The sequence below is a fragment of the Tiliqua scincoides genome, chromosome 13 (genome assembly GCF_035046505.1).
Source record: "Tiliqua scincoides isolate rTilSci1 chromosome 13, rTilSci1.hap2, whole genome shotgun sequence".
Lineage (NCBI taxonomy): Eukaryota > Metazoa > Chordata > Lepidosauria > Squamata > Scincidae > Tiliqua > Tiliqua scincoides.
Window position 1 is genome coordinate 6,009,533 of NC_089833.1, and position 27,926 is coordinate 6,037,458.

General features: G+C 47.7%; 1 protein-coding gene across 4 annotated transcripts; it reads left to right on the top strand.

The window, feature by feature from the left end:
* Window positions 1-8,476: 8,476 nt before the first annotated feature.
* On the top strand, window positions 8,477-27,135 carry METTL22 (methyltransferase 22, Kin17 lysine). Of its 4 annotated transcripts, none has more exons than XM_066640605.1 (13): window positions 8,477-8,677; window positions 10,036-10,085; window positions 11,201-11,220; window positions 14,679-14,835; window positions 17,373-17,735; window positions 18,758-18,798; window positions 18,885-19,029; window positions 19,241-19,312; window positions 20,113-20,166; window positions 21,004-21,084; window positions 22,399-22,501; window positions 23,520-23,688; window positions 24,726-27,135. In XM_066640605.1, the coding sequence occupies exons 4-13, from the start codon at window positions 14,679-14,681 to the stop codon at window positions 24,783-24,785; spliced, it is 1,245 nt and encodes a 414-aa protein (XP_066496702.1). In that variant the 5' UTR covers window positions 8,477-8,677; window positions 10,036-10,085; window positions 11,201-11,220; the 3' UTR covers window positions 24,786-27,135. The 4 variants fall into 4 exon arrangements, with proteins under 4 accessions (XP_066496702.1, XP_066496703.1, XP_066496699.1 ...); XM_066640606.1 differs by having other exon boundaries at window positions 8,477-8,629; XM_066640602.1 differs by lacking the exon at window positions 11,201-11,220.
* Window positions 27,136-27,926: the final 791 nt, after the last annotated feature.

Here is a 27,926-nt window from a genome sequence, read left to right on the forward strand (position 1 = left end):
GAATGACACATTCTCTTATCTATACCTACTACTGCTAGCTCTCTTCCTCCTAGTTTTATTGCCCACCAAGGAAAAGGACCCCCACCCCATTTCCTTGGCAATGGGACAACACTTCTTCAGTCTGCCCCTCCAAACACTTCTCCACCCCTTTCCAACACCTCCAATTGGTAGTAATTGGGTGCTTTTCAAGGGGTATAAAACTGTTCACAGAATCTGCTCCCTGTCTGAGCTTCCTGTAACCATAGTCACAGAACCATTTGTGATTGCTCTCAAAATGCCCATCTTCACTCTAAAGTGCCTCCAAACCCTATGATTTCCTAAAGTGTATGTGTAAGAGATGGAGAGAAACACTTTGCCTGGTGAAGTGACCTTTTTCGAGAGCATTTAATTTATTTGGAATTGCCACATCTTGGTAGGAGAAGCGGGAGAGGTACAGTGCTCTGTGACTTTCTTAGTTCTTAAAAAAGGGCGTTGGGAGGTTAGTCAAATTAGAATTGCTAATTTCAACTTGCGTATCTTCACTGACACCATCTCTCCCTCCGTTTTTCCGTCAGGCCAAATTTTGATGGGAAAATCTTTTTTTTAATGATGCATATTCCGAGTTTCTCCATCTCTCGCTTCTGTTCTCCAGGACTAGAATGGATGATAATAGGAACAGGGCCCCAAATTAATACATTTAGGGTCCTTCTGGGCTAACTGGGCACAGATTTCCAGAGACTTTCATAATCCAGTGCATGGTTACCTCACCACCTGAATACTGTGTACGTTTTACAAATGCAAAGTCTGAACAGAAATTGGAATTTTGGAGATGAAGTGGCTCAAGACCCTTGAGGCTCAGAGCCACCAGTGGGGGAGGCCAAAAAACCCACACCCATCAGAGGACCCATATGGCTTACCAGCAGTTCCCAAATTGTGGGTTCATGGCCCACCAGTGAGTCATGGCCCACCAATTTTTGGTGGTTTGCAAAACTGACAGGGTAGATTAGGCCATGTGCATCAAGGGTTAAAGAACCTGCTAGTGGGGGAGGGGAAATGCTGCTCAATCACCATTATAGCCGCACAGGCTTGAGCAGTTGGTAAAGTTAAACTTTTTTTCAGATGGGTCCTGATGCTAACGGTTTGGGAAGCACTGGTCTAAGCCAAACTCTGAACCCCACAGAACCAATAGAACCAATAGAACAAGAGTTGCTCTAACCCAACACCTTCCTCTCCTGCACACTTCCTCCTTTGTTCTGCTCCCTTCTTCCTTTTCCAATACAGAGGAGGAGTGGAGACAAGCAGGCAGGCAAGGTGACCATCCCTTGCCAATCTGCCATCTGAGCTGGCCCAGCATTGACTGTCCAAAATCTGGGTTCGAATCTGTATTGCAAACCAAGCCACCATCTCCATGGAACCCCTAATCAGGCCTGAAATCACAAATGGAGCTAAGGTGTTATTGGCAGGGAATGCTTGAAAAGCTGCTAGTGAACCCCTGTACCCAGCGAGACTGAAAGTCAGAAGTCAGAAGAAGATGTTGTTGGTAACCTTCAGTCTCGAAAGACTCTGGTATCGCACTCTGAAAGGTGGTTCTGGAACAGCGTCTAGTGTGGCTGAACAGCGTCTAGAATGGGCTGAAAAGGCCAATTCGGGAGTGACAATCCCTTCCACACCGGGAGCAAGTGCAGTCTGTCCCTGGTCTGTCTCCCTGGCTATGGGCCTTCCTTCTTTGCCTCTTAGCCTCAGACTGTTGGCCAAGTGTCTCTTCAAACTGGGAAAGGCCATGCTGCACAGCCTGCCTCCAAGCGGGCTGCTCAGAGGCCAGGGTTTCCCACCTGTTGAGGTCCACTCCTAAGGCCTTCAGATCCCTCTTGCAGATGTATCGCAGCTGTGGTCTACCTGTAGGGCACTTTCCTTGCACGGGTTTTCCATAGAGGAGATCCTTTGGGATCCGGCCATCATCCATTCTCACAACATGACCGAGCCAATGCAGGCGTCTCTGTTTCAGCAGTGCATACATGCTAGGGATTCCAGCACGTTCCAGGACTGTGTTGTTTGGAACTCTGTCCTGCCAGGTGATGCCGAGAATGCGTCGGAGGCAGCGCATGTGGAAAGCGTTCAGTTTCCTCTCCTGTTGTGAGCGAAGAGTCCATGACTCGCTGCAGTACAGAAGTGTACTCAGGACGAAAGCTCTGTAGACCTGGATCTTGGTATGTTCCGTCAGCTTCTTGTTGGACCAGACTCTCTTTGTGAGTCTGCAAAACGTGGTAGCTGCTTTACCGATGCGTTTGTTTAGCTTGGTATAGAGAGAAAGAGTGTCGGAGATCGTTGAGCCAAGGTGCACAAAGTCATGGACAACCTCCAGTTCATGTGCAGAGATTGTAATGCAGGGAAGTGAACACAGGGAGGTGAATGCAGGGAGAAGAAGATACGTACCACGATTTGGAGTACATTATTGGGCAGCTAATGTGATATGAAGCAGTTATGGGGAAAAAGCAGGGGTCGTGCCTGGTTACACTGGGATATTTGGGGAGCATGCAAGCAGCCTGACAGGAAAAGAAAGTGTAGGGTCAGGGCCCTGCTACGGCAACCATCCTTCGGAGTTAACGAGCATCGATTCCACAAGGAAGCAGCGGCTCTTCAAAGAATTATGGCCCAGCAGGCTGTATGAAGAATGGCCACAAATGTGTTTTTCAAACACTCTGGGGAGCAGAACATGGGAGGCAGGTAATTAAAAGAGGCAGCTTGACCACATGAAAAATCCTGGAGAACAAACCCATCCTGATTTATGTTACATTAAAACTCATTTCTGCCCAGCCCACAGATGTACATATTTGATTCCTGTTGGGTATATGCAACGTTGGGCAGAAATTGTTTAACGGAGGGTGGGGGGTGTTGTTATGTGTGTTGGATATGCCGATGTGAGTCTTCAGTTAGGTTTCACTGAGCCCTGGTTCTGTTGAATCTGCCATTCTGTTGTATCTAGTACTCTCACACACTGTGCTTGTTACACAATAGAATGCCAAGTTATAAACCTGGCCACTCTGTGTGTGTGTGTGTGTGTGGCAGAAGGCAGCCTATTCAACAACCAAACCCAATCGGAATTCAACAACAGACACAGGAACAAAGACACACAATCAATAAGAAAACCTCAGCAGCATTTGAAACAACCAGTATGAGAAGATGGGTCCAAGTGGTTCTCAAACCTTTAATCACCGGGACCCACTTTTTAGAATGAAAATGTGTCAGGACCCACCAGAAGTGATGTCATTAACCTGGAAACAATGTCATGGGTGGAAATGACATCATCAAGCAGGAAAAGTTTTTGCACCCCTCTCCCATAAAATCCAATCTAATTAAGCAACTAAGGGCACAATCCTATCCTGCGCTGGAAAAGGCAAGCCAAGAGGCTTGCGCTGTATCCAACACAAGATAGGGGCCATCTCAGCCAGAGGCAAAGGGAAACTTTTCCCCTTAGCAACAGGTAAGGGCTGCTAGCCCCTATAGGTCTCCTCGGACTTGCGCCACCTCCTGAAGTGTGTTTGCCCAGAAAACACAAAAACATGGCTCCAGGTCTGGAGGTTACTGGAAAATACTACAGTACTTTTTCTGCTTCAGTGGAGACAATTTTTATGCAAGGTGCTCTCATAGATATTTAAAATTCTTATTAGTAATTGGCACAAAACTTTTCTATTGAATTGAAAATCAGGTATGGAGGTAGCAGTTCAAGCACAGAAGGTCAACATTTTCACATCTTCACTACATGCTTAAAGAAGACAAAAGGTGAAAACCAGCTAGAACCATCTATCTTTCCCCCCATTCCTCTGATATCTGATATTCCTCTGATACTCGGACTGGACAAGTTTCTGGAGGAAAAATCCATTACGGGGTACAAGCCATGATGTGCATGCGCAACCTCCTGATTTTAGAAATGGGTTATGTCAGATGCAAGGGAGGGCACCAGTATGAGGTCTCTTGTTGTCTGGTGTGTTCCCTGGGGCATTTGGTGGGCCGCTGTGAGATACAGGAAGCTGGACTAGATGGGCCTGTGACCTGATCCAGTGGGGCTGTTCTTATGTTCTTAACTACAATTCCCAGGAGGCCTTGCAGGTCGCTTGTTATCTGGTGTGCTCCCTGGGGCATTTGGTGGGCCGCTGTGAGATACAGGAAGCTGGACTAGATGGGCCTATGGCCTGATCCAGTGGGGCTCTTCTTATGTTCTTAACTACAATTCCCAGGAGGCCTTGCAGGTCTCTCATTATCTGGTGTGCTCCCTGGGGCATTTGGTGGGCTGCTGTGAGATACAGGAAGCTGGACTAGATGGGCCTATGGCCTGATCCAGCGGGGCTGTTCACTACAATTCCCAGGAGGCCTTGCAGGTCTCTTGTTGTCTGGTGTGCTCCCTGAGGCATTTGGTGGGCCGCTGTGAGATACAGGAAGCTGGACTAGATGGGCCTATGGCCTGACCCAGTGGGGCTGTTCTTATGTTCTTAATTGCCACAGACCAATTCAGCACTATGTTAGAAGTAGATTTTTGGTGAAAAGCTGTGCAAATACAGCACAAAATCAAAAGGGGCCCAATGACAGGTTGATATAGAACAGGGATGTCCAAACTTTTTGGAAGGAGGACCACATCATCTCTCTGACACTGTGTCCGGGCCAAATTAATTTACATTTCAAATCTGAATAAATTTACATAAATGAATATATTAGAGATGGAGCTCAGAATATATTAGAGAATGAATTGAAGGTCTTGCAATAGCTCAAGGCCTATAAAAGTCCTTGCACAAAGCAAGGCTGGCTTTTCCTTCGCTGCTGCAGCAGCATTACAGACGTGAAAGAGCAAGCAGTGGAGGGAGCTTTCGTCCCACAGCTCACACGAGAGGACAAACCTTCTAAGCCTTCACGCTGAGAGCAGTTGCATGGGGCCAGCGTGGGCTCCGGCAAGTCTCCAGAGCGCCAGAGGCTTATTGGAGACCGGGGGCTCCCCACGGGACAGATTGGGAGTCCCCAAGGGCCGCAAGTAGCTCCTGCAAGAGGCCCCCAGGCTGGGGTTTGGGCCTTCCTGATATAGGAGATTCAACCACAACTCCAGAAACAAACCTTTTAGGAATTGAAAAACCACACATTCCACATTTTAAAAAAATCAAATGCCAAACACTATACAAACCAGAAGCTTCTGAAGGACAGTTTGTGCAGCCTGAGCTACAAAGGAGAGACAGAAGTAGGCACTTACCACCATGACAAGTTCAAAAGGGTATTTGTAGACAGGGGACTGATATTTTTGCACCATTTTCACTTCACACCTTGCACCAGACGCCTTATTCTCTATCGACGGGGCCCAGGGATGGCAGCAGAGCTTACCACCATGACCCCGCATGAACGCACACACGGTTCTTTGGATTTTTGGAGAGGCAACCAACAGATGACAGGAGAATTCAAAGGACTTCTAACGTTTACTCGTTTGCAAACGGGACCCCCAAACACACACGTGGAGGACCCTGAAGGATTACAATGATGCAGGTTTTATAGGGTCTTTTAGATGAGGGAGGGGGGGACAAGAGCACACAAAGAGAGAGAAAAACATCCATGGAAAAATAACATACAGGCAGGCACACAAACAATATTTGGCATTGTTATCAGATCAACATCTTGATCCTCAGGATGTTGATCAGGAGGGCAATTCGATATGCGTTGGCAATTTGTTTACAGAGATATCCATTACAGGGGGTCTGGTACTCTAACTCATCCCTTTTACCCTAACCCTTTCATCCTCATTTGTTGATTGCCCTTTATTTATGACTTTCTGTTCACCCTTGTGAACCCATACCACAGCCAGCTTGTTCTCTGAGTGGGATAGCTTTTGGTCAGAGAAGAGCCTTGTGGGTGAACTGGGCATCTTGGGATATTTCTATATTGTGAGCTGGGCATATTGATATCAACCACATTTTTTCCCCCTCCCCAAGGCTGACTGCCTACCAGAGGGCTGCTTGGGCTTGCACCAGAATTTTGCACTGTGCGTCCAGCATCTCTTGCAGGTTGCTTCTGGGCATGCGGGAAACGGCAGCAAATGGGAGTTCTTGAAATGAAGCACTGCAAAAGCTGAGGGCCGTCACTGGGACCCCTCCTGCTGTGGACAGAATCCAGGGGAGTCCTGCGTGTGCAGAGAGCTTGGGCGCCTTTCAGGGGTGCCCCTGTGCAGTGGAGAGCCACTCTCCGTCCGAGCCCGGCGGCAGTATATCTCCTCTTCATAATCATATCAAAACTTCTGTAAGATTAGTATAAAGGGGACATCTGCACGTGCGCAGAGTGCAAAGAACTCAGGTGCCCTTCGGGCGTGCCCTTGTGCGGTGGAGAGCCGTCCTCCGTCCGAGCCTGGCAGCTGTGTACCAGGGCTACGACGTGCCAGTGCAGAGTGTGCTGTGGGGAGACCAGCAGCCATGTCCCGCCAGCACGCATTCATCCGCATGATGGGCAACCCCCAGTTCCTGCAAGATTTGAGCACCCTATTGCAGTGGCTTAAAAGGTCAAGGCAAGGCCTGACGGTCTGGCTCTGGACATCTATCGGAGAGGGAGATTGGGGGACGGATGCACAAAGGGCCTTGAGGGTCTGCAGCCACCGCCTCACTTTAAGGCAGGCCCCCTACCTCGTCCCGCGCCTGAGGGGACTGCCTTGCCTCACCAGAGCAATTGATCACAGGAGCCGGGAGGCCTTGGGGGGGGGGCGAGGGGATGCTGCTGCTCCTAGTGGGGAGCAGCCCCCCCTTCCCAAACTAAAGCTGCCCACCCTCTTTTTAGGGCTATCCTGTGCCCAAGCATGGTGGTTCTCTACATGCTCTTTGTGATTATTTACAATATGTAAGGGGACCTCTGCGCACGTGCAGAGCCTGGGTGCCTTTCATTCAGAGCTTTTCTCTACTTCCTGGTCCTGATCATATACAGGAACCTTTAAGGTTAGTGTAAAGGGGACCTCTGTGCACGTGCAGAGTCCGGGTGCCTTTCGGGCAAAGCTTCTCTCTACTTGGTCCTGATCATGTACAGCAAGGGTGCCCAAACCCTCTCAATGAGGCCCTCAGGGAGCCCGCAGTCTCCAATGAGCCTCTGGCCCTCCAGAGATTTGTTGGAGCCCACACTAGCCCGACGCAACTGCTCTCAGCGTGAGGGTGACTGTTTGCCCTCTTGCGTGAGCTGTGGGACGAGGGCTTCCTCCACTGCTTGCTCTTTCACGTCTGTGATGCAGTAGCGGCAGCAAAGGAAAGGCCGGCCTTGCTTTGTGCCAGGCCTTTTATAGGCCTTGAGCTATTGCAAGACCTTCATTCATATATATGTTCATCTTTAATATATTCATTTATGTAAACTTATGTAAATTTATTCAAATTTGAAATGTAAATTAATTCTTTTTCCCCCCACCCCAACACAGTGTCAGAGAGATAATGTGGCCCTCCCGCCAAAAACTTTGAACACCCCTGATATACAGGAACCTTTAAGGTTAGTGTAAAGGGGACCTCTGTGCACGTGCAGAGTGCAGAGCCGGGCACCTTTCGTGCAGAGCTTCTCTCTACTTCCTGGTCCTGATCATATACAGGGACCTTTAAGGTTGGTGTAAAGGGGACCTCTGTGCACGTGCAGAGTGCAGAGCCCCAGTGCCTTTCGTGCAGAGCTTCTCTCTACTTCCTGGTCCTGATCATATACAGGGACCTTTAAGGTTGGTGTAAAGGGGACCTCTGTGCACGTGCAGAGTGCAGAGCCCCAGTGCCTTTCGTGCAGAGCTTTTCTCTACTTCCTGGTCCTGATCATATACAGGGACCTTTAAGGTTGGTATAAAGGGGACCTCTGTGCACGTGCAGAGTGCAGAGCCCCGGTGCCTTTCGTGCAGAGCTTTTCTCTACTTCCTGGTCCTGATCATATACAGGAACCTTTAAGGTTGGTGTAAAGGGGACCTCTGTGCACGTGCAGAGTGCAGAGCACAGGTGCCTTTCGTGCAGAGCTTTTCTCTACTTCCTGGTCCTGATCATATACAGGGACCTTTAAGGTTGGTGTAAAGGGGACCTCTGTGCACGTGCAGAGTGCAGAGCCCCGGTGCCTTTCGTGCAGAGCTTTTCTCTACTTCCTTTTCCTGATCATATACAGGGACCTTTAAGGTTGGTGTAAAGGGGACCTCTGCGCACGTGCAGAGTGCAGAGAGCCCGGGCGCCTTTCGGGGTCCCTCGTGCAGTGAAGCGCCTGCAGGGGACTCCTGCCTGGCCTCCAGGGCGTGTGGGCAGCCGGACAGCCCGTGGCGCAGCCGCAGCGTGCCTGCTCTGAGCAGGGCCCTGAGGGGCAGCGGGCTCCCTCTTGACCTTGCGCTGAGCCACGCGGCTCAGGGCTGGGCCTCTGCCCAGGCCCCGTTGCCAGGCAACGGGCAGTTTGGCCAAGCGGGCGCCACATCCGGGACTTTCCCCCCGTCGCCGTTTCTGCCCGCGCAGTCCCCTGTCGGGTCGGGCGCTGAGCGCTTCGGCAGCGGCCGGGGAGGCGCTGGAGCGCCAGTGGGTGGGGCGGTTGCCGTGGCAACGGCGGTTGGGCGGGCGAGCCTCGGCAAAATGGCGGTCCCGTCAGGCGCCTCCGCTCGCCCGCAGTAGGAGGGGAGGCGGACACGCAGCGCCCCGCCCCGCCGGTAGGAAGGCGCTCCAGTCCTGCCGCCCACGTCGGAGCCTTCTGGCGGGTCGGTCTGCTGACTTACGTGCCGAGGGCCTCTGCGCATGTGCAGAGGGCCTTCGTGGAGTGGGCCCCTGGGTGTGTGCAGAGGGCCTTCGTGGAGTGGGCCCCTGGGCGTGTACAGAGGGCCTTTGTGGAGTGGGCCCCTGGGCGTGTGCAGAGGGCCTTTGTGGAGTGGGCCCTGGGTGTGTGCAGAGGGCCTTCGTGGAGTGGGCCCCTGGGCGTGTGCAGAGGGCCTTTGTGGAGTGGGCCCTGGGTGTGTGCAGTGGGCCCCTGGGTGTGTGCAGAGGGCCTCTGTGGAGTGGGCCCCTGGGTGTGTGCAGAGGGCCTCTGTGGAGTGGGCCCCTGGGTGTGTGCAGAGAGCCTCTGTGGAGTGGGCCCTTGGGTGTGTGCAGAGGGCCCCTGGGCGTGTGCAGAGGGTCTGCAGGAAGTGTATCCACAAGAATGGAGGGCCTCTGTGCTTGTACGGGGTGCCTGCATAGAGAGCAGCTCTGCACGTGTATGGCTACCTCCGTAGCGAGGTGCACAGAGGCGTTTACAGGATGCCTCTGTGCATGTATGGAGCTGCCTATGTAGCAAGCGCCTCTGCATTTGTATGGATTGCCTTAAGCCATTTCTGCCCAACGTTGCATATATGCAACAGGGATCAACTTGGTGCACCTGGGGGCTGGGCTGGGTTAATTGGAAGTGGACCCCACTGAACTCATTGGGTGTTACTTCTGAGTAAACATTTGGTATGATCACTTCTCATTGGAGGAGCTCCTTATAATTATTCCACATGTTGAAGAGGCCAGGAGTCAGAAAACTACCCCTGCTTGTGTCCTAGGAGATGCCTTCTCCTGAGCAGGACCAGTGGTCCATTTAGGTCAGAATAGCCTATAAAGATTCCAGAATTTCAGGTGGGTCTTTTCCAGCCTTATTTGGAAATCCTGCTAGAGGTCGAATTTGGAGCCTTCTGTGCACAAAGAAAGCATTGTGCTCTGAACGCAGCCCCTTCCCAAACAGCTCTAACCCTAAAACTGTCAGCACTTAAGAATTTGAAATAATGATCATTTCTGGGATCTTGTTTCACTTAGCCGTGGAGTTCTTTACTGATCTTGGGCCAGTTGCTGCATATGGTAGTTGTAAGGATAGAAGGTGGGAGAGGCAGAGAAGCAGACTATACAGTATACCTCACTCTGAACTGCTTGGAGAAAGGGTAGGTCATAATAAATTAACCCATAAAAAATGTTGAAGTATTAGTAGGTTTAACGGGATAGTCATCCTCATGTGTGCATTTAATCGAGAAAAACACTCTTTAACCCAGCATGCTGCTTCCAGTGAGAACTTTTTCTTTTCAATAAATCAGTGTTGTTTACCTTGCAGATCTGGTGAAAGACTGTGTGAGAATGGGGGATAAATACAACAATTCAAAGGTATGTAGAATAACTTTATATTTATTTATTTTTACATACATAAATACATACACCGCTTTTCCACCCTGCTTAAGGGCTCTCAAGGCAGCTTGAAAAATACCATTCAGAGGAATGCAAGAAATGACTCCTACCCTTAATTTTGCATGTTCCCTAAACCATCGCTTCCCAATATGTGGTTCATGACCCACTGGTGGGTTGCAAGGCCAAACACAGTGGTTTGCAGTCTGGGCCCTCCTTCCCCCCACTTCTTGCATCAGTTTGGCTCCAATTAGGAGCCACAGTAAGCTATGTTGCTTACTGGAGCCTCAAGAGGCCTCTCCTAGCCTGGGAACCCACTCTACGGGCCTCTGCAGTACTACTGAGTTTGGGACCCTCTGCTCTAGTCTATATGTCTCACTCAGCATTTTCTGTAGTAAACTTAGCATGTGATCACATTTTTGTTTAACACCAGATGCAGTTCTAAAACTTTGGTCTTTGGCTGTTTCCTGCTTTCTCCTGAGTCAGACCATTGGTCTATCAAGCCCAGACTCTACACTGCAGGTCTCAGACAGGAATCTTTCCCAGCCCTATCTGGAGATGGCTGGATTTGAACCCAGTACCTTTTGCATGCAAAACATCTGAGCTGTGGTCCCACATGATTACAGCCCTGAAATGAAAATCACTGACAGAACACAGTAGTTCTATTTATGTGTCCACTGCACCCGCTTTAGAAATTGAGGCATGGGAGTTCCTGTTCGCTGAAAACAACTTTGTTTTTAACCCATCTCTGCCCAGCCCACAGGTGTACACAGCTTATCCCTGTGGCGTATATGCAACATTGGGCAGAAATGGCTTAAGGCATGGATTTTCAATATTTTTCATCTCACTGCACACTAATAAGGTGCTTAAATTGTCAAGCCGCACCATCTGTTTTTTGACCTTTGACAAGGCACACCTTGCTGTTGGTGGGGGGCTCAATCCCCCAATGCCCCTACTAATGAATGACCCTCCCCCAAAGTCCCATGGCACACCTGCAGACCATTCACGTACACCAGTGTGCCATGGCACAGTGATTGAAAATGGCTGGCTTAAGGTGAAAAGAGACATGGCCAATCATTTTTTTGTTTAATTTTCAGATTTCCAGATAAATTGTTGTGTAAGTGGCCAAAGTTCACCATTTCAGAAGCGTTCCTTGGGCTTTGAATTTGGTTCTTGAGAATGTACTGCTTGTCACTAAAAAGTGTGATTTAGCTGACCATGTGCATGAAAAAGCAGTGTATTCAGCACATCTGTTCACAATACTATGTTTGTTTGCCTTAATAGTGTACCATATTCAGGCTAACACCTCTCAAAGTGGTTCTTGTCCAGCTGAAGACAGAAAACAAACAAGTGCTGGCTGCTGGTTTTTCAGGCTGCTGCAGGCCTGATCTACAGAGTGCCGCACTGCTTAATCTATAATATGGGAACTGACGATGCTTTTCAGTCACTTATCTCTGCTTGTAAAAGCTTCCTCTGCTTTCCTGTGTCAGGCAGTTAGAGGAGGACCACCCTAGGCAGAGGGAACCCCTCCCCAAGGCAAGGCGCTGCCCCTATTGTGCTATTGCACTGATCAGGATTGACCAAGAGGCACAGACCTGATCTGTGCAGCAACACAACACGGGCAGCATCTAGCCTTTTGGCACAGTGGCAGAATTACCAACATAACTGTTAGCTACCTGTGACTCTTGCAAGAAAGCCTGTGCAGGGCCAAGGAGAACATTTTCTGATGAGTGTCTGCATGTTCGACCCGCCCCATTGTGTGGCTAGCTAGTCCTTTTTTTTCTTTCTAATCTCAAATATGGCAACCCAGTAGCCCAACCTGAGAGTGAAGCAAGCTCATATCTTAAAGCTTAATCCTACATAGTTTTACCTTGAGGTCATTCCCACTCTTCAGTGGAGCTTACTCCCAGAAAAGTGTGCACAGAATGACTTCCTTAATCTCCTGATGATACCTTTGATTGACACTCCAGTGTGTCTGTCCCATCTATCTTCCATTGCAGCATCCCTTTTCTCTTTCAGGGGGTAGGGAGTGAGGTTCAAAACCTGGGACTGTAAGTCTTTGGTATAGTAATATAAAATAAGGCATTTGCATGCTTCAGTGTGTCTGAAGAAAGGAAGCTGTTGTTGGTCACTTATGAATCTAGGAAATAGCCTTATGCTGAGATATACCACTGGTTCACCTATTGTAGGACTGTGGGCTCTCAGTATCTGTGGGGGGGGGGATCCATTGCAGGATCCCACATGGATACTGAAATCCATGGATACTGGCTTCTGTGATGGGAAGGTTGCAGTGCTGTCATTGCTTGGGGCTGCATCCCACTCCATGGGCCTTCACACCTCGTCAGTACTCCTCTCTAACACAACTGGAAGCCACTTCTAGTTCATGGATGTGACTTCCATTTGCACCTAGGAGGTGTTCTGAGGTTTGGGGTGACCTGCGGCCCACTCCACGAGCCTTTCCCAGCCTTGGAACACCTCCTGGACCAGAAGTTGCGCCTGTGGACCAGATGTGTCTTCCGGCTGTGTTGGAGAGGTGTCCCGAGACCAAGGAAGGCCCATGGAGTGAGCCTTCCCACACCTCAGAAAACCTCTTGGACATGGCTGAAATGGCTTGCGATCACACTGGAAGCCCTCTAAAGCGCAGGCCTGGCGTCTTTGGATGGTGGAATCCACAGATGCCAAGCCTGCGGATTTCGGGGCCCACTGTATTTAGACTGAGACGATAGCCTTTCTCCAGATTTCAGAGGGAAATCTGAATGAAGGTGCCAGAGATCGAACACTGGAGCAACTGCAGTCAGAACATTGGCTTTGCCATTGAGCTGCATCCTGTCCCTGTGAAATGGGGTGGGCCCATGACCTTTCCTCTTGCCTCCACAGAAACCAATGGAAACCTAAAATGGCCAGGAAGGGATCCTCTGGTTTTTGTCCTTATAGTGCTATAAGAAATGCAGGAACAAAGGGAGTGAGTTAATCCACTGCTGAGGCCCTGCATAAGTCCAAAATTCATGAGCTCTAACTGTGCTGAACAGGTTGTGCCTGCCTCGTTACAGTCCAGAATGTCATTCACTTGTGTAATCCCTTTCCTAATGGCACGATTTGACTGCATGGACACAGCCTTGTCCCATAATGAGTTTGTGTGGGTTGATGACAGAGCCTGCTCCCTGTCACTGGTGGGGGCTTCTTAGAAGGTTCTGCTGCCATCGGTGATGCTGCCTGCTTCTATGAGAACTTCTGCATCAAGTTTTGAGCCCTCCTCTTGTGGAGCAGTGGTCTGATAGTCATCCTAACAATGTTAGGCTCTCTTGAGATTCACACGGAAAAGCAGTATGTTGCTTCTGAGGCTCCTGGTCATTGACAGAGCTGCTGCAGACTGGTCCTAAATATTTGGGTTGCTGAGGCTGAAGGATCAGTGTGTAGAATATCGCAGACACCAAGGGAACTGAAAAGTTTGTTCAGCAGCGTGATGGAAGCCTTGCACAAAGCCTCTGTGATGCTGAAAGAGGTTTGACCCTAATGGCAGAGGGGTGGATTGTGTAGTGAGCAGAGAAGCCAGAGGACTAACTACTATGTTCAGCAAAGCTTAGCATGGACCACTGCCTTATACTGACTTGGACCACTGGTCCATCCGATTAGCTCAGTATTGTCGACACTGACTGGTAGTGGCTCTCGTGGGTTGCAGTGAAGACTGTTTCTCTGCCTGAAGATTGAAACACAATCTGCATGTTTCCTTCTGCATGCCAGGCAGCAGCTGTACCACCATACCAGGAGGTATGGTCCCTTCCCAAAATGCCTTTGTATTCAACAGCTGCATTCCACGTCAACATGGGCAAAACTTGCATAGTTATTGTGTTTTTCTGTTAGGAAAAAGTTCAGCCGTTAGATTTCTGCCTGTTTTGCAGCTCTTAGAGCAGCATCCATCAAACCACAGCCTGTGGGCTGTATCCAGCATGTCACTGAATCCCTCCTCACTGTGAGCAGCGTTTATTGTACTGCTCACAAGAAGCCCCTCCATCTTTGACTCATGAATTTCTGGGCAGTCACATCTACCCAGAAATCTGGGCACAAAACCTTCTGGGTCAGTGGGTCAGACACAGCTGCCCAGAGCATTGCATGATGAGGTTGGAAAGGCTTCTTCTGAGCTGCACAGCAGAACAGTAAGCGCTTGTCCAAATGGGGATTGCTTTACCACAACACAGTGGTCACGAGCTTGGCGACCGCTGTCTTAGAGGCACAGGAGACTCCCCCCCCCCCACACACACACACATGCGGAGAGAGAGATGGCATCTCTATTTGAAGGCGGCAGAGAGGGCTTGGTTAAAACTTCTTCTGGGGTTCAGATGAGAACAGTGGCTGATGAGAGCATCTGGGAAATTGAGTGATCAGAAGATAGGAGATGCTGAATTTGCCCTACTGATTGAAAGCAGCCAGGTGCTATGCTGCAGGTCTCTAATTTAAATAAAACAGGTAAGCCAACAGGTAACGTTTAATGTCTTGTCATTCTATCTAAGTGACAGGCAGGGGTTGGACTAGATGACTTTGTTGGGCCCTTCCAATTCTATGATTCCATCATTCTAGATGCTCGTGTCACCAGCACATTGCAGCAGGTGCAGGACAGAGAGAGAAACTATGGATGACGTAACGTTACGAAGTGATACCGTCTTGTCTGACGTCCACCTCCATGCCCCAAGCAAGCGGCATCTTATGGTCAGGCTGAATGCCGTTGGCCAGCCAGGTAATACATTGTTAAGAACTAACCTGTCCTTTGTGTATCATAAGCATAGATGTGGAACTGTTCTTTCTCTTTGTGCGCTCAACAACCCTGTGAGGTAGCTTGGGCTGAGAGATAATGACTGGCCCAAGGTCAACTGGGTAGCTACATGGCTGAATAGGGATTAGAACCGACTCACCATTTGTCTTGCACTTCCTGGGTGTGCAAAGTGTTTCGCATATATCATCTTGATGTGATCCTGACAATAACCTTGTAAGAGAAATGAGTAGTATTATTCAGGAGTCTGGGAGGGAGTGGCTTGCCTAAAACCAGCTAGTGATTGCATGGCAAAGGTGAAATTTGGAGCAGGGATGTCCTTGTTTGCAGCTCAGTCTTTTAGGGAGCAGTCCTAACTAACTTTCCAGCACTGACCTAGCCGGAGTGTAGCCCCAAGGAAAGGGAACAAACATGCCCTTACCTTGAGGAGGCCTCCTTGACTGCCTCCCCACTGCAGGATATAGTGCATGCCACATTGGCACAGGTAGAAAGCTGGTTAGGATTGCGCCCTAAGTCATTGTACATTACAAGTTTATTATGACCTGAGCAGGCAATTTATTGCTCTTGGGCCATGTGTGTCTGTCTTCCAACACAATGGGAGGGTAGCAGATGGAAGGAACTTTGGAGTTGGAGAGACCTCAGAGGTCAACAGAGGATGGTTGTGTAGCTTCTGGGATATGAGCACCTTGGTTGCCTACCTAAATCATCTCTTTTTGGCAAGAGTACCTGCAGAAACCAATGCCACAAATTAGTGGGCAGAACGTGCTAGAATCCTTCACGCTTTTTGCTTGTGACATCAGCACACTTTGCCCACTGATTGAGGCTCTCAAGTATTCTTACTTGCAGAAGTCAGTGGAGTGGGACATAACACTTGAAACTGGGTTATAGACAGAAGAGGAGAAATGGCTCCCAGCCCAGAGCAAGTTGTTTGGCCCTAGTCAATGCCTGATCTTTACAACTGGTTCATAATATTTCATCTTGATTTAGCACTGGCTAATAATGCTGTGCAGGACATAGAAAAGATAATCACTTCCTAGAGAGTTTGTAATACAATTACTATAGAGAGTTTATACTAAGATTAGCATCTGAGAGCCTCATGGATCTGGTCCATGAAGAGGCAAAAGAAGGGTGTAGAGGAAGCTGTGGCAATGGGGCTTCTTCACAGTTGGGAGGGGTCTTGGGGTCCTGGCCACTAAGCTTCACTCTCTGAGAGCGGCCCCCTCATAAAACTAGTTGCTACCCAGGGTCTGTTGCAATTAATACCCCACACTCATCATTGGCATTGATCATTGGCATCCTTCAGTCTCTGAAGACTATTGTACCACGCTCTGAAAAGTGGTTCTGGAACAGCGTCTAGTGTGGCTAAAAAGGCCAATTCGGGAGTGACAATCCCTTCCACACTGGGAGCAAATGTAGTACTAGCGCTACTGAAGCTTGCGTTCAAGTCCTCACCTAGCCACAAAGCCTCCATCAGAGCCCTAAGTTCCTGTCTCTCAGTGTAGCTTACACTCTGAGTTCCTTGAAGGATGGATGGTTTACAAATGTAATAAAACGAATAAGACAGTGTAGGGGGAGTTGGAAGCTGACATGTAGTGATTATGAGAGGGACACTTGGCAGTAGAAGTGGAGGCAGATTGAGGGTGGAGAAAAATAAGGAAACCAATCCATCAGGCTGTTTGGAACAATTTGCTCAGATGAACCCGGCTCAAGGACTGTTTTCCTTTGTTGCTTATCTCTGCTTAACATCTGTATGTTGGTTTTTATTTCTGTTTGACTCACTCAGGGGAAAAACTGTAATGTGTATGTTGTATAGTTACCTTAGAAGAATTATGTGGAAACAAAGGCAAGCTTTGCCACAGAGGTGTGAAGGGTAGAGGATAGCAGATCATCTTGTGCAAATTAAAGGTATGGAAAGGGGAGATGAGAGGAGAAAATGGCAGAGATGGAAAGATTTAAGGAAAATGGCCCCAATCCCATTATGGACGTGCACTGTTGTGTACAGCTCTGGCTCCAAGATGGGATGTTCATCCATTAGGTGCATTTATTGAGTTTAGTGGGGACTGGAAGACTATTGTGGCAAAGCTTTAATTTTGGATGTGAATCCCTGTCATCTGCTTTGTTGGAATGAGATAGACTAGAACCTTGGCATTGTTTGCGAAGCTTGATGGGGATCCAGGGCAGGGACTTGAGTGGTCATAGCAATAGAAGAGAAACAGGATAATTTAGCAGAGGGATTTTGAATCCTACTTTCATAATACAGAATTGAGGCATATAGAAGAGACATTGTAGGTCAAAGCGTATTGAATAGGCAGATTTTGGGGGAATAAAACATTTATTTAGAGATTGCAGGAAGATCTAGCTTGGAAAGCTTTAATGATGTCTAGGAAGTATTAATATGCGAGTCCATTGTTTATCTGTTGTGGTTTTGTAAAACAAATGATTGACTGTGATTCTGTTTATTAGATGACCCTGCATTTATTAGACAACACTGTGTTTCTTCTTAGTCTTTCTCTCACATTTCAAACTCCTTTTGGACAAAAACAATTTGAACCCTGAGGAGGAGAGAGACTGTCAAAATGGAAGCATGGGACAGCAGGACAAATGTGCTGGAAGATTAAATGCAGAGGGCAGTGCCGATGACCGAGATATTCCAGACAGACCTGAAAAGGAAGGAGGTGCCCTGAAAGAAATCACAGCTTTGCTGGATGAAGATGGGGACTTGGAAGTTGTCCGGAATCCTTCATTGAACAAAGCAGAGTCAGATTATTGCTCAAGGGACAAGGTGTTTCCCATCATTGTGACAAAAGGTGGCGAAGTCTTAGAAGAGGAAGAACAGGGAGACGCGTGTGCTGATATTATTAAAATAGGTCAGTGACATAGTATTTGGCTACAGCACAAAACAGAATTCATATTTTGTACCATGATCCTGATCTCGTTGTGGGTGAAGATTTATTTTTAAAAAGATACCTCCTGTTTTCTCCTACTGGGGACTCGTAGCAGGTTACCACTAGCAGGTTGCCACCGCCTAAATCAATTAGAAGCATCAGTACACATTGTGCCATAAAAAACAAACATCCAGCAGTAGCGGGGAGGAGACGGGGTGCCTCTTAATAGAAGGGTGTTCCAATGGGTGGAGGTTGCCGCGGAGAATGCCATCTTGCACATCACTGCTATGATGTGATGTGGGACAAACAAGAGTGTCCCTTCCAGGTGCTAGCAGATAAATTATATAGAGGAAGGCACTTCTTCAGGTATCCTGGTCTGAACCATAAAGGGCTCTAAATGTGCTAACCAGCACCTTGAATCATGCCCAGGTACAGGCTGGTACCACTGGAACAACAGCAGAGGGGAAATGTGATCATAAAACCGGTCAAGATTGAGGCAGCCCCTGTTTGGACTAGTTGAAACTTTCAAAGTGTCTTCAGGGGGTCTTTACCCCCCACGTAAAGTGATCTGCAGTAATCCAGTTGTGAAGTGACAGAGGCCCCAAACACACTTACCTGGTAGTAAATCTCATTGAACTCAGTGGGACTTACTCCTGAGTGGACATGCCTAGGATTGCACTGTAAGACACAGAGCAGCATCGCCATGTCCATCTGAGGCAGTAGATTTTTCTTTTTGCGCCCATCTACTCCAGTAGAGATGTGAGAGCTGTGTGTGGATAATCGTTGGCTATCAGTCCCCATCTCCACACTAGCAAAGTGCCAAAATTTTGTCAGGTTGTCAGTGCCTGAGCAGGCAAAGTGTTTATCTGGCACCTTGACCCAGATACCCCTTCCCCACCTAATAGCCTCAATAACAACAAAGAGCGTATGCACTCCTAGGAAGGGTGAAGGATAGATTTGCTGCCTTTAGATAAGTGCATCATGAACTGATTTTACTTTTCCAGAACACACAATGGCAACCCCTTTAGAAGATGTTGGCAAGCAGGTGGGCAGCTTTTGTTTTGCCCCTGCCCCTTTGTACTTTGCCCTCTGCACATTACTCAGTCTTACCTCTTACCTCCTGTTTTGAAGGTCTGGAGAGGAGCCTTTCTACTCGCGGACTACATTCTTTCCAGACCAGACTTTTTCAAAGACCGCACGGTGCTGGAACTCGGGGGAGGCACTGGGATTGTCAGCATTATCATGGCAAAGGTTGCCAAGACCATTTATTGCACAGGTATCCATTTAACGCAATTACCTTTTGCTTTGGGGTTTGTTTTTAAGCTCGGAAGGGTAGCTTGTCAAGATGTGTTAAAGGGATATTTAAGAGAAGAATTGAAACCTCTTTTATTTTGGTCCACTTCATTTTTTGAGGGGGGGGGGATCTGGTTTCTTCATTGGTCTTGTCTCAAAGTGTGACAAATAACGACCTCTTAAATATTTTTAAGATGTTGGTGAAGATCTTCTGGACATGTGTGAACAAAATGTAGTATTAAACACGTGCCACATTGGACCAGCAGGTAAAAGGTTTTTGTTTTTTTGTAAGCTTGATTGCAAAAAATCAATTATATAACATTGAAGCTACTTTATACTGTGTCAGTTCATTTGTCCATCAAGCCCTCATGTTGTCTACTTGGACTGGGAGCAGCTCTCCAGGGTCTCAAACAGACAGGTCCTTCCCACCACCTGTTCTGGTCCTTTCAGCTGCAGGTACCAAGGACTGAACCTTATATATTATAGCACGTGCTCTCCTGCTGAGCTGTGGGCCTCTATCCCTAGAGTCCAAAATATTGGGCAGGCACCATCTTAAATGTTTACATTCTAGAGTGTCCTGAGACAACTTGAAGAACCTTCAGAATATCTCCATCTCTGAGAGTTTTTCTGCCTGGAGAGTTTTTGAAATTTTATCTGGTCTTCTCCATCTCACGTGTAGTTGTGCATTCAAATTTTCTTTTCTTCTTTAATCAACCCTCTGGAATGATGATCTAATATATTTTGTAATTAAATCCTGGAAAATTGTAGTTCCGTGAAAGGTCAGGGATTCCTAACACTAGCCTTGCGAGACTACAGTGTGCAGGGCTCTGGCAGGAGCCAAGCCATGACTCCTGGATTCCTGTTTTTCCTGGCTTATTGATTAGGCTTCTGGAGAAGTGTGTGTGTGTGTGTGCACCTTCTTAACAGAAGAATGTCTTCAGTGTCCTAATTAGTATGCAGTAACACCCTTCCAGGGATGCTGGTTTACAATCTGGTTTGTTATTTGACCTGTGAGGAGCACTTGCAGCTTGTTAACTTGTCCTTTCTACAACTTACTGATTTTTAGGAAGTACAGTTAAGGTCAGAGTGCTGGACTGGCTAGAAGATGAATTCTGTACTGGTAAGTATCTGCTTGGGCTTCTCTGTTTAAGCAGAGAGAGAATCCCAGATGAAACTGTTCCATTAATCATAACATGAGGTTTGACCTTAAGGCATCAATGCCCAGGTACAAAATGTAAGGTAGTAATTGACACTCAAGGTGTGGTAGAACCAGAACTAAATGGTACAAACTGCAAGAGAAGAGATTTCGATCGGACATCAGAAAAAAATTCCTGACCCTCAGGGCGGTTTGGCAGTGGAACAGATTGCCGAGGGAGGCGATGGACTCTCTCTCACTGGAAATCTTCAAGCAGAGGCTCGATAAGCACCTGTTGGAGATACTCTAGGAGGATTTCCTGCTACAGGCAGGGGGCTGGACTAGATTATCTATTAGGTCCATTCCAACTCTATGATTCTATAATGTGGTTGGCTGGTTATGTCATAATACCAGATGCAAGGGAGGGCACCAGGATGAGGTCTCTTGTTATCTGGTGTGTTCCCTGGGGCATTTGGTGGGCCGCTGTGAGATACAGGAAGCTGGACTAGATGGGCCTATGGCCTGATCCAGTGGGGCTGTTCTTATGTCCTTATGTCCTTATGGTTTGGGGAGAGGTGTGTAGACCAAACGTAGGAGAACCCCCTCTGTGTTCAGAACTGTGGCGGTTGATGCTGTGCTTTGGAGGGGTATGTTTTTTTTAAAAACGGAGAATTAGAGAGACCCCTGTGAGGTGATACAGGCACACCCTGTCAGAAGAGAGGAACGTGCACATAGTTTAATTGTGTGTTAACTCTTCACCTGTCCAGTTCTTTTAACACCAGTGCTGCAACCTACAGTACTGTTTGCATTGATTTGCTATAGATCCTGATAATCCCTACCATTGGTCTGAACAAGAGATTGCTGAGCTGCACAGCCTCACCACTGTGATACTCGCTGCTGATGGTAAGAAAATTCAACCGGATGCGTTATGGAAGACTCAAGGATTCAGAAGCACTTAAATGAGCCTTAATGAGCTCATTAAGCTCACTTAATGAGCCTTAAAGCTCATTCTGTGTCTGTGTGTTTTGAACAAGCCTGTTGTGGTCATCAAGGATGCTGATAGCGCTTGGAAAAGAGAAGTAGTGTTACTTCTAACAAAACAAAACACTTGGAAAGACAGAAGTAGTGATATGCAAGGATGGGTTAGTTACCAGCTAGTTACCTTTTTCCTGCCTTCCCCCAAGGCATTCTGGGATGTTTCAGGGCTGCTGCAAGGCATTCTGGGATGCGATCCGACTATCATTAGTAGTCATCCAAGCAATGGCAGATGTGCCGAACAGGCTTTTGCAGAACATATCCCTGTCTTTAAGCAGCACATACTTTTATTTAACCATTTATTAATAGCGCAGTCCTAAGGCGCTCTTGGGCCGGTGCAAGCCCCTTGCAATGGCCTCTAGGTGTTGCAAAAGTGCGGGAGAGGGCATTCCAGGGCAGGCAGTGGGTGGCCCAGTGGTAGAACTGGGCCCAGGAGGGTGGAAGGACCAGGGTTTGGAACTTAGGCCAGATCCTAACTCCCCTCTTGAGCGGCCCAACCTCACACCAGGCTGCTTAGTTCTGTGCCACCTATTTAGGTGACACAGATGTGAGTAGCCCCATTTGGCCCATTGCTGCATTAGTCAGAGTAAGGGGAATTGCTTCCCTTTGCCCTGAGTTGCACAATGGCCAGCCCCAACCCTGCTCTGGATGCAATGCAAGCCAGCTGTCCTGCCTGCTCCAGGGAAGGTTAGGCTTGGGCTGCCCATCATGCAATTCATTTATGGTTAAAAGAATGTTTTGCCTGAAGTGGCAATCTGTTGGTGCTAAGAGTTCTGTATGTTAATTTTTCACAAATGAAAGGCATTTTGGGGGGGGGGGGGAGAGTGTGAGCAGACAAGTCCCTAGTTCAGATCTCACCTTAGCCATGAACTCTGGGTGTCCTCAAGCAAGCCATTGTTCTTGCAGCCTCAACACCACCTGCAATATGGAGATAAGATACTGCCCTAACTCACTGTTGTCATAAAAACTGCTGAGCTAATGAATGTGAAGTGCTGGAGGACTCTGAAGTGTTTTATAAATGTGAAATGTTGCCGCTGTTATTTACTTTGAAGCTAAGCCCATCCTATCCTGAAGAAGGCAAGCTGTATAACATTTAAAAAAAGTCCCTTTAATTCAGAAGCTAAATGTTGGTGCATTCATGGACTCAAAGTGTTTCCTTATAACTTTTTTCTTTTATTGCAGTGTTTTATGACGATTATTTAACTACTGCCTTTTTCAAAACACTGTACCGAATCACCCACCACTTGAAAAACCCTTGCGCTGTATACTTGTCAATAGAAAAGAGGTGAGCTATGCCTTTAACTCTACCTAGAGACTGTACCAAGTGTTGTTCCTCTCTGTTGATTGTTGCAAATGCTGGGAACATTGTCAAGCTGGGAGCTTGCAGGTTGTTTCGTAAGAACCCTTCACAAGATTTTCCAGCACAAAATATTTAGACTGAAAGGGCTTGTTACAAAGGTGCAAAAAACCATACAGTGTAAACCATTGAGCAGTCCACAAGCAAAGACTTCTGTAGGTGGGGCTGCAGCATCTCAGTGAAAAATAGTCCATAACGCTGCCTCCTTTTGGCAGCCTGACCTGTAACTAAATCTTTCATCCTCTATACTCCAGTATAGAGAAGCATTTGCGGTCAAGATATTGAAGATAAGGTGGCACTCGTCTGCTACCATCCTCAGGGAAAAAGCTGTTGCTTCCCTTGTGTTTTTTTCAATTAAATACAGGCTGAGCTTATTTGTCTGCAGATTTTTGAACTGAGGATTTGGCTCAGCACGGGTCCTCTGCACCCCCATTAAACCACATTCAGCCCAAACTGAAGCCTCCAATCTGAAGCTGTGCTCTGGTCACCTCCGGAGGTTCTTCTAAGGCCCATGGGGGTCGTGTGTAGCCTCCACAGGTCTCAGAATGGCTTCTGGAGTCCTAGAAGGGCGCTTCTGTTTTTTGACCGAAAACCAGAGGTGTCCTTCTAGGACCTCCAAAGGCCTTTCCAGGCCCGTGGGGGCTGTGCACAGCCTCAGCGGGCCTCAGAAAGGCACCCCAAAGCATCAGAGGGTGACTTCCTGTTTCGGAGGCCTTCCAGTACTTTCGGGGGAAGCACTGGAACAGCTCTGGATGTGACCGGAGCAAGGCTCTGGTCGTATTTGGAGCTCAGTGGACCCCAAAATCCATGTGATTTGATATCATGCGTAGTGCGGTATCCCCAAGGGGTCCAGGAACGCAACCCTCGTGGATAACAAGGGTCTACCTGTAGAGATAAGACGTGCAGTGATGTCCATTTAAAACATCTCGAAATGTATCCTTACCAGGCTCAACTTCACATTGAGGCACATGGATGTGGCCTGCGAAGCATACAGTCACTTTCGAGAAGCCCTGAATGACCTGGTGAACGTCAAAGGTGGCAGAGTGAGCTACACCGTGGAGCCTGTTCAGCTCTCCTTTCCCCAGCACCTTGTTTATGAGCGTGTTGAGCAGTTGGTAGGTACTGCTGTCTGTCAGACTTAATTGCCCTCTGATTAGATCACCATTGAATCCGTGCAGAGAATCAGAACGGAAGAATTTCTGTTACTGTGCACCCCTCCCTGGCTGAATTCAAAATAGTAGTAGTACAGGTTTAGTATCGCCTTATCCAAAATGCCTGTATCCCTTATCTCAATCCTATACCTGTCTACTCAGAAGTAAGTCCCATTGTCTTCAGTGGGGCTTACTTCCAGGAAAGTGTGTATAGGATTGCAGCCTGAAACGGATTGGTAGGATATTTTGGACAGGCAAAAGGAAGAAGTGCTTCATGAGTATATAAGTAATCCATGGAATTGACCACCACAAAATGTGATGGCCACTAGCTTGGGTGACTTTAATAGGGAGCCAGGCAAATTACGGGAGGACAAGTCTATCTGTGGTTACAACACATGATGCCTATGTCTACTACCTCCATGTTCAGTGACAGTACACCACTGAATGTTACTTGCTTGTGAGCAGTGGTGGGAGAGTGGTCTGCCTTTCTCTCCTGCTTCTGGGCTTTCCAGAGGCAGCTACTAGACTGCCTCTGGGGAACAATGTCCTGGACTAGATAGGCCTTGGCCCTGATTCAGCAAGACTCTTCATACGTAGTATGGGTGTTCAGAGTTCCAGCCCGCATCTGTTAACCAAACATCCTTGCAAGTCTGTCTTTGCAAATCACAAAAAAACAGATTTGTGTGAAAACCAGTGATATGTTAGCGGAAGACACAGCAACGGTGGTTCATTTCAATCAGTTTGCCGGACTGAGAAGTCCAACTTCTCTTGATCTCGTAGGAGGAGGTAGATTAAGCTCTTTGTGTTTTAATTCCAAAGCCTAAAGCCCCCACAGCAAATGTGAAATGGAAGGAAACTTCTACACACAAGATGAGTCATGCATTCATTATGGAGTCCCAAGTTGTGGGAGTGCTCGCTGTGTAAATAGTCTGTTTTGATGAGAATCCTGCTGATATTAAAAAGGTCTAAATCAGTTCTGAAAATCTTGTCTCCGCTTACAGGAGTTGTGGAAGATTACTGCTGATGTGGCTTTGGAAGAAAGTGTGCCCCCTGGAGACTGAAGGTTTTTGTACTGACTCCTGGACAGAATAATTTCCCTGTAGGGTTCTGTCCAAAATGCTCCCTCTGAATGGAAGCAGAAACCAAACTGAGTTCGGGTCTGTGTTTAAAAGCAGATTATGCATAGCAGCAATTTCAGGTGAGTGGTGACTTAGGAATAGTTTCCACTCTCTACTTGATTTGTGTTTTGTTGGCGCACGTTCCTGCTGAGGGCTGGCAGCATTGGAGAAAAGCCTTTAAAGGGGACTCAGAAAATGGGCTTCCAGCTGGTGACTGAGTGCCTGGTGTATCTGTTAGACTTTCAAAAGCCACACAACTCTCCGTGGTTTTTGCTGCAATGGACTAGCACAGAGACTGCTCTGCAAGTCATTATTCTGTTTTTCTGACCTGGACCTAAAGCCGTGTCTGCAGTGAGAAAAATTCAAAGTTCTGGTCCAAGGTAACCTAGATTTGTAGGCAAGGAAAGCTGAATGCTAAGGCTTCTGGAATACTTGTAAGCAAACTTGCATGGCTTGCTTATTTTGCTCCTGCTCCATGCGGAGAGGATCAAGGAACCTGTGAGGCATCAAAAGCCCATCCCTGGATTCCTACTCAGCCTTACTCTGGATCTACTCATCCTTGGAAAACATCCTTCCAGCCAAAACTCTCAAGAGTACTGAATTCTTTGTCCTACAACAACTTTCCTGTGAAGAAGCACCCCTGAATCAGGAACCTCTGGGATGACTTGAATTCTCTGGGCATCCTACTGGAGAGAAATAGGGTTATGGGCCTCAAAAATGTCCAGAAAGAGGAAATCAAATGGCTATAAACTGGGGGAGAAGGAAGGCAAGGCTGGAGAGCAAAATTTTAATCATTTCTTTAATGTCTTTCTACTCAGCTGTGTGCTGAGGATGAGCAAATCCCCACCCCCACCCCAAATTTCAGCTAGTGGTTATAAGTGGGTTTAGTGGACATAGTAAACTCTCTTCCCTTAATTTGTCTCTGAGGGCAGCCTGGTGCCAGAGCCCAGACTGGGGGCGTCATTGAATATACAAACTTGCCTACATTCTCTGTCAAAAACATGCCACAATTCAGTTGGAGGATGAAAGTATACAGTTACCATCATGCAGGTGATTTTTGTTGACATCTTCTGGCTGTACTTTGAGATGTTTTGCTTTTGAATGATCTTTTTAACGTTCCTGCCTGGGCAGTGGGGGCTACTCAGATATTTTATTGTTTGGAAATGCCCCTACAAAGAGGTGACTTACCTGAATTCTTCGATCATCACACTGTCAGCATGCGCCCATGTCTTCATACCATGGGAAAATGTGCAAAGCTTTCAGAGATGTTTTAATGGTTTGCCACTAGATGTCACTCTGATCATGATGGAGCACTGCAGACTAGCCAAAGTTCACTGGCCTGGGCTGCTTGTGCATAAGGATTCTCCCACTCCTCTTTATGGCTGCACAGCGGTCCATGGAGAGAAGGAACAAGAAAGAAGGGCTGCCCCTTCTCATAAAAAGTAGCCATGTGGTCTTAATGCTTCCTAGAATTCAAGTTGAGCATGCATAGACTGGGAGAAGGGGATGTTTTTCCATTCCGGAGCACATGCAGAAGGTTCCACGGTCATGTCCCTGGTATCTCCAGCTGAAAGGATCACGAGCAGCATGTTCAGGGGACCCCGGTGTGAGATTCTGGAGCAGTTGTTCCTCAGCGTAGACAGTGCTGGGCTACATTTATTTAGACTAAATGTATGACCCACCTTTTTCCATAGAGGTTTCAAGACTGCTTATGACAATCGATTTAAAATCCCAGGAAAAATAACCCACTAGCAGTGATAAATTAGCAGGGCACACAAGGAACACAAAAGCCAAATGCAGCAGGAGAATTTGCAGTGAACTAGCACAAGCTTTCCAAAACAGCTTAGTTTTAAATTTTGCATCAAAACACCAGCAGGGAAACCTTCAGTGGAACCTCACTCAGCAAGGAGTTTTTCATCCTAGAGACCACCGCAGAAAAAATCCTTGTGGAAGTCACCATCAGCTAAGCCAGTGGTTCTCAAACTCTCTGGGAGAGTTTGAGAGCCACTAAGTACTTGCAGCCTGGGGATCGGGCTGCTGCCTCCTCCCTGCCACCAGGCTGCCCCCCGCCCCTTAAGGGGGCAGAGGCCAGGGCTTACAGGCTGGGACATCGCGATGCCCCAGTTTGAAAAGCCCTGAGCTAAGCCTTAGACACTGGATGCTGCAGGAGGGCTTCCCTGGGAGATCGAATGGAATGATCTGACTTGCATAGCCCTTCATAGCTTTCAAGATGAATGGAATCCATTTCTTGAACGGAAATAAATGGGCAACCAGTGCAGCTGAAATGACAATACAGCGCGCCACGATCATATAATGTCTCTTGGTGAGAAAGTGTCTCTCTGGTGAGAAAGGATCTGGTGTCTGATCCTGGGAAAAGACCTCTCTGCCTGCAACTGTGGAGAGCCACTGCCCATCAGAGTGGATGATTGTGGGCTAGATCAGCATTTCTTAGACTCTGGGTCGGGACTTGCTAGGTAGGTAGTAAGCCAATTTCAAGTGGGTCATAAAGCACCAGGCTCACTCTACATAGAAAATACAGGGTCCAGAGCTGCTGGGCAGGATGGGCTCCTGGGGGGAGAGAGAGACCTGGTGTTTTGCCCTGCATAGGTGGGAGGATGGGATGCTAGAAAGGGGGAGGGCTGTGTGGTTGGAGAAGGATCCAAGTCTGCCTTCTGCTTTGACTTCCAAGCTGGATTGTTTGAATTCTGAGCTTCGCAAAACAACAGCACAAACATGCTGTAATGGGACCTTTGGCTGATCATGGCTTAAGTTTGAAACCTAAACTGATGATATGCCTTCCAGGTATGACATCACTTCCACGTTAAATGACATCACATCCCTTGGGTCCCAACACCTTGTCATGCTAAAAATTGGATCTCGGTGCTAAAAGTTTGAGAACCACTAAGCTAGATGGTTTGACTTGGGGTTGCAGGTTCATATGTTCCCCCCCTTTCCTCACTTCTTATCTAGCTAGATTGCAAGCACAGAAGAATGGTGAAGATACACTGTACTAAGAGGTAGCTAGTCGGGCTGAAATTATCTTGTGTACATCCTGAGTGTGAGATGGCAGCATTTTCTTTTGAC

Coding starts and splice junctions, on each gene's coding strand:
- METTL22 (XM_066640602.1), top strand. CDS start 10,059: ATGGGGGATAAATACAACAATTCAAAG. Junction 18,799..18,884: donor TAGAAGATGTTGGCAAGCAG/GTGGGCAGCTTT, acceptor CCTGTTTTGAAG/GTCTGGAGAGGAGCCTTTCT. Junction 19,313..20,112: donor GTGCCACATTGGACCAGCAG/GTAAAAGGTTTT, acceptor ACTGATTTTTAG/GAAGTACAGTTAAGGTCAGA.